The 5804-nt window shown below is 43.7% G+C and overlaps 1 protein-coding gene across 1 annotated transcript; it reads right to left on the reverse strand.

Annotated features, from left to right (window-relative positions):
- Positions 1-942: 942 nt before the first annotated feature.
- LOC106002616 (GRAM domain-containing protein 3-like) lies at positions 943-5594 on the reverse strand (the record flags this gene model as incomplete). The annotated part of the gene is made up of 4 exons (XM_013037467.1): positions 943-1065; positions 2324-2435; positions 5257-5337; positions 5425-5594. Coding segments are annotated over 4 exons (486 nt in total), but the record flags the coding sequence as incomplete, so codon positions are not given.
- Between the last annotated feature and the right edge of the window lie 210 nt (positions 5595-5804).

Below are 5804 nucleotides of genomic sequence, written 5' to 3' on the forward strand. Positions count from 1 at the left end.
CCACCACCACCACCACCACCAAAAAAAAAAAAAGCCAGAAGTGAAACTATGGTTCAAGTAGTGAGTTCAGCTTGAGTGACAAAGCTAAGGACAGTGCTAAGGCTCCTAATTCAAGCCCCAGTACCAGCATATACACACATGCACACACACACACACTAACAGTTCAACACCATAGTGCAGTATACTTCCTTCAAGAGGTACTTGTCATTCCTAAGTAAAGAAAACATCAACCAAGCCTCCCAGTGGCTATTTTAGCCAGTAGCTTCAAGACTTTTTCCAACCGTTTTGTTCAACAGTTTTTCTCAATGGCTATTTTATGAAGGATTTCTCTGGGGACATATGGAGTCACTGGAGAACAAGAAAAGACTTTCCGAGCTCTTATGCCAGTATAACTAATAACTAGTGAGTAGAACAATAAGCCAAAAAAAAAAATCTGAGTTTTACCATCAAAACTGTGGATTATCATTTCAAAGTAACTGGGATAATGAAGCAACTTTCATAAAGGGAGAATATGAGAGGCCGATCACCTAGTGAATTCAGAGCTGGATGCTATTTGTTGAATGAATAAGTGAGACTATGCAGAGACCTACAACAGGAGGGGAGGAGGAATATGAAAGGAGTCAGATAAACGAAACATTGGGACTCTTTAGAAGTTCCAAACAGCCAGGCGCTGGTGGCTCAAGCCTGTAATCCTAGCTACTCAGGAGGCTGAGATCTGAGGATCGTAGTTAGAAGTCAGCCTGGCCAGGCAAGTCTGTGAGATTCTAACTCCCAACACACTAATGAAAAATCCAGAAGGGAGCTGTGGCTCCAATGGTAGAACGCTAGCCTTGAGCAAAAAGCAGCTCAGGAACAGCACCTAGAGTTGAAGTCCCAGGACCAGCACACACACAAAATTCAAACAGAAATCGCCCCATGTCCATAAAACCTTCAGTTCCTTACCATGTGTGGGAAGGGTCTTGGCTTTGCCATCAGGCACTCTGTTCAAATGCGTGTCGGCCCGAGGTGGTTTTGCCTCCCCTTTGGTGGCATTCAGAACTGTCTGGGATTCTGTCACGTGGAAGTCTACCAAGCCAAAGTGAGGTGGGGTCAGTCTGTTCCCAGATGGATTTGAAAACAGCATCAACCACAAAGCAAATCAATTCTTTTCCTTCTTTTTTTTGGAGGGGTGGTGGTGGTGGTGGTTTTGAACTCAGGCATTTGCATACAACTCAGCTTACTTGCTTGGCTGGAGCTCTACTACTTAAGCCACACCTCCAATTGAGCTTCTGTGGCTGTGGTGTGTGTGTGTGTTGCTACTGGGGCTGGGGCTTGAACTAAGGGCCTGGGTACTGTGCCTTAGCTGTTTTGCTTAAGGATGGTGCTGTACCACTTGAGTCACAGATCCATTTCCAGCTTTTTGCTGGTTAATTGAAGATAAGAATGTCATGGACTTTCTGCCTGACTGGCTTTGAACCTTGATCCTCAGATCTTAGCCTCCTGAGTAGCTAGAAATACAGGCATGGGTGAGTGACTGACACCTGGCCTCACTGAGCTTTTCGGTGGTTGGGTTGGCTTTGAATCTCAGTCCTCCAACATCTCCTTCTCCGTGGTAGCTAGGATTAGTGGTGTCAGCCACTAGCATCTGGATAAAACAAATAAATTCTGAATCTGTACAACAAGAATATACATGGATTGGTACAAGTGGGGTGAGGTGGGTGGATTAAAACCCAATGCTCAAGAAAATAAGTAATAAAGTGATCCTGGAGCAGTTTGCTTCTTCAAAAGGCTGAAGCCACAACAGTGGATACTATTACTGCAGTGAGAGGTAAGAAAACAGTACACACTGTCATCCTAATAGAATGTCTTTGTGTGGTGAGTGTGTGTGTGTGTGTGCGCGCGCGCGCACGCGAATGCACGTAGTTCTGGGGTTTGAATTCAGGGCCTTATGCTCTTGCTTGGCTTTTTTTTTTTTTTGCTCAAGGCTGGCACTTTACCACTGCAGCTACACTGACAATTAAGGAGACAGGATCTTGTGAATGCCCCAGGCTGTTTCGGAACTTGCTTCATAGCCCAGGCTGGCCTCAAGTTTTTGATCCTCCTGCTTTTGCCTCCTGAGCACAACACCATATCTGGCTCATTCTGACAACTAACGAGACATTTCTTAAATACACATAAAAAGGAAATGAGTTTTTACTCTAGAGAGACATTTCCTTTTCTTTGAACTTTCAAATACCCCCTTTCCAGACCCCCTCTACATCTGTTAAATAGGAAGAGTGCGGAGTGGGCTGTGCGTGTTTTGCGGGGAGTTAAGTTCGAGACAAGATACCAAGATTTTCCAGACCTCGGGAGTTCTCTGATTCCGGAGTCTGAGAACCCGAACTGCTGTACCCTTCCATGCCCTGCCTTCTTTGTTCAACCACTCCATCGAGGTCTGAGAATTCATCATTGAAGTCCTGCAGGGACACAGTGACAGTAGAATGTTCTTTAGTGAAGGGCAGGCCTTCGTAAGCCCTGGCTCACTCTCACTTGACCCACAGAATATGGGGAAAAAAGGGACTGCCCTCTACTACTGGGATTTTCCTAACTGATCAGTTTCTGGTTACTGAAACTGAGATTCTTCTGGCTGGTTAGAATCCTGCCAAGAGACAGTAGCCAACTTGTTTGCAATAACAAATAGCTAGAAAAAAAACAACAACGCTAGAATGTTAATGGTGTAAAAGCATCCAAGCTTGAAACTAGAGAAGCTTCATTAATGCTTTGTAATAAGGAAAATGGACTGCTGTAGACACTTTACAAAAAGAAAACGTGAACAGAAAGTCAAGGATCCAAGTTTGAATCCATGTTTTAAAAAAGAGAACATATTGCTAAAGTGTTGTTTACAGAAAATATGGAAAGCAGAAAAGGAAAAGCAGGTTGCAAATTGGACCAAGAAAATTAGAAGCTCCTTAATCCCCCTAGATCACTCAAAACAGGTCAGACACATGACATTTATTATAGACTGGTGACAGAGAAGCAAGAGACAAAGCAGAGCAGTTCTGCTCCTCTAACGGAGGTCCCAGGTGGTGTCATGAAAATGTCCTGGCAAAGATACAATTAGGTGGAGCTTTTAGCAATTCTGGCAGCTGCCAAAGAAGAGACTCACCTTGTGACAGCTTTCCCCCTTGAACTTGCTGTCCTGTCTTTGGTTATTTAAATTAAATTCAATTTCATTTAAGAATTTACAGGTGTGTGTGTGTGTGTGTGTGTGTTTGTGCACTAGTGGCTCAGAGAACTGAGATCTGAGGTTCTGAATTTGGAGTTAGTTCAGGCAGGAAAGGCCCAGAGACTCTTTTCTCTAATTATCCAGCAAAAAGCTGAAATGAAGCAGAAGCCCAAGTGGTAGAGTACTAGCCTTGAGTGGAAAAGCTAAGGGAGAGTGTGAGTTCAAGCCTCAGTACTAGGACCCCCCCAAAACAATTATAGGAGGAAGGAAAATTAAAACATCAAAGCTCTTCAACTTTATCAAATGCCTATTCTGTTTAAGATTATGCAAAACTGCTTATAAAATTACATCTAATCTCCATAGCCATGACATGAGGCTGGCATGTCAATAGATCAAGGAACTGAATGTGGGCAGCGACTGCACTTGCCTGGTGACCAAACATGACTGTGGGGACCCACAGGTAAAACCAGGTTTGTCACACTCCACGCGGTCATATTTAATTGTTTTGACTTTATGGAAAGTGTGATACCTTGCAAGACTCTCTTACAATGTCAGGAAGTGACAGAAAACAGTTCCTGGGCAGCAGCGTGACTGTGAAGGGAACTGAGCGATGTTCTATGGTATACTCTGCTGTGTGGCGAAGGCACAATGTTAGGTCTAGAAAATGCATTTTTCATGGGATTTTCAACCCATGCTGGGCTTATTAGGATGGAAACTTATCATCTGCAGAAGAGCATCTGTAGATGGAATCGTATAATATGTGGTCCTGTTTTCCCCACTTAGTATAATATTTTCAAAGTGGAGCCTCTCGGTAACAATGTATCAGCATTTCTTTCTTTTTTATGGCTAGACATTATTCCTTTGTGTATCTAAATCATGTTAAAAGATCCATTCATTAGATGAAGGACATTAGGCTCTTCCTCCTCACATTTTGGTCATTATGAATAATGAACAATTCTTTTTTAATAACTTTTAAGTAGTTGTACCGAGAGGTTACAACTCAAAATGAATGTTCTTTGACAAATTTTTCTGTAATCACTTTTTTTTTTTTTTTTTTTAAATTTGAGACAGGGTCTCAAATGTGGCCCAGGGTTTAGTCTCCAATTCCTGTCTCAAATTTCTGAGTGCTGAGATTACAGGCATGTACCACCATGCCCCACTTGTGAACATGCTTTGAATCTAAATAAATAAATAAATGCACATTTTTTTTTTTTTTTTTGCGTGTGTGTGCCAGTCCTGGGGCTTGAACTCACAGCCTTGGCTTATTTTGCTCAAGGCTGGTGCTCTATTTTTTATTTTTGGGTTCGATTGTGGGGCCTGAACTCTGGGCCTGGGCGCTGTCCTTCAGCTCTTCAGCTCAAGGCTAGCGCTCTACCACTCAAGCCACAGCGCCACTTCCGGCTTTTTTCTTTTTTCTTATGTGGTGCTGAGGAATCGAACCCAGGGCCTCAGGCATGCAAGGCAAGCGCTCTACCACTGAGCCACCTTCCCAGCCCTAGGCTGGTGCTCTATCACTTGAACCACACCTCCACTTCTGTTTTTTTTTTTCTGATTAAATAGAGATAAAAGGCTCTTGGATTTTTCTACTTGGGCTGGCTGTAAGCCAGGATCCTCAGATCTCAGTCTTCTGAGATTATAGGTGTGCGGGCCTGATATTTCCCAGTTTGTCACAGAGAGTGTCTACAGTGCTTTGTGGTATGAGTCGTGCCCTACCTCATACAGACTTGTGACTCTCTTTGAATGATGTTACTGGTTGTGGATGTAGGTGAGGAGTTGAGCACTTGCTTAGAGTATGTGAGAGAAACAAAGCAGACCTTATGAATGGGTGGCTCACCATCACAACCTACTATCACATAGAACTTTATATCTTCTGCAGAACAACTCTCAACTACTACAAACAAGCTTATGGCCTCCTGTGGTTCTTCTCCAGGAAAGATATGCTCTGTTTCTTCATCTGGGCCTCAAAAGCTCTGCTCCTATGTTTTCCCCAGCCCTGCTCACGGTGTAGGCACAGAGCATTGTGGGACACACTCCTATTCTTTTGCCTTTAGATAGCTATGTAGGCAACTCACCAGAGGCAAAGATGAAGGGCGGTCTTCCCGGAAGCTGTTTTCAGGAGAAGATGGATTGGGACTGTTACCAACACTCGAATTCTGAAATTATTGAAACAATGTGAAAAACTAGACCAACCACAAAACCATACAAAATACAGGACCGGAGGCTCAGGACGCCACACTCACGTCTAAGTGTCCACACACAGATCTGAGCAGTTTGTATGTGGAATCTCTGGAGAGTAAGGAGACGAATATGTACTGAAAAAAAAACAAAAAATCAGGATTAACAAAGAACCTCTTGAGGAGATGAAAAAGTTCAGAGTTCAAAATAATATCTGTAATCCAGGCCCAGGTGGCTTATACCTGTAATCCTAGCTAAGATCTGAGGGTTCTTGCCCAGGCAAGAAAGTCTGTGAGACTCTTACCTTCAATTTAGGACCAAAAATCCGAAGGGCAGCTGTGGCCCAAGTGGTAGAACTCTAGCCTTGAGCAAAAAAACTGAGGGACAGCGCGTGCGCGTGTGCGCTCATGCCCATGCACAGGCAAGAGCACGCGTGCGCGCGCGC

This window comes from Dipodomys ordii, unplaced genomic scaffold, assembly GCF_000151885.1.
Source record: "Dipodomys ordii isolate 6190 unplaced genomic scaffold, Dord_2.0 Scaffold15099, whole genome shotgun sequence".
NCBI lineage: Eukaryota > Metazoa > Chordata > Mammalia > Rodentia > Heteromyidae > Dipodomys > Dipodomys ordii.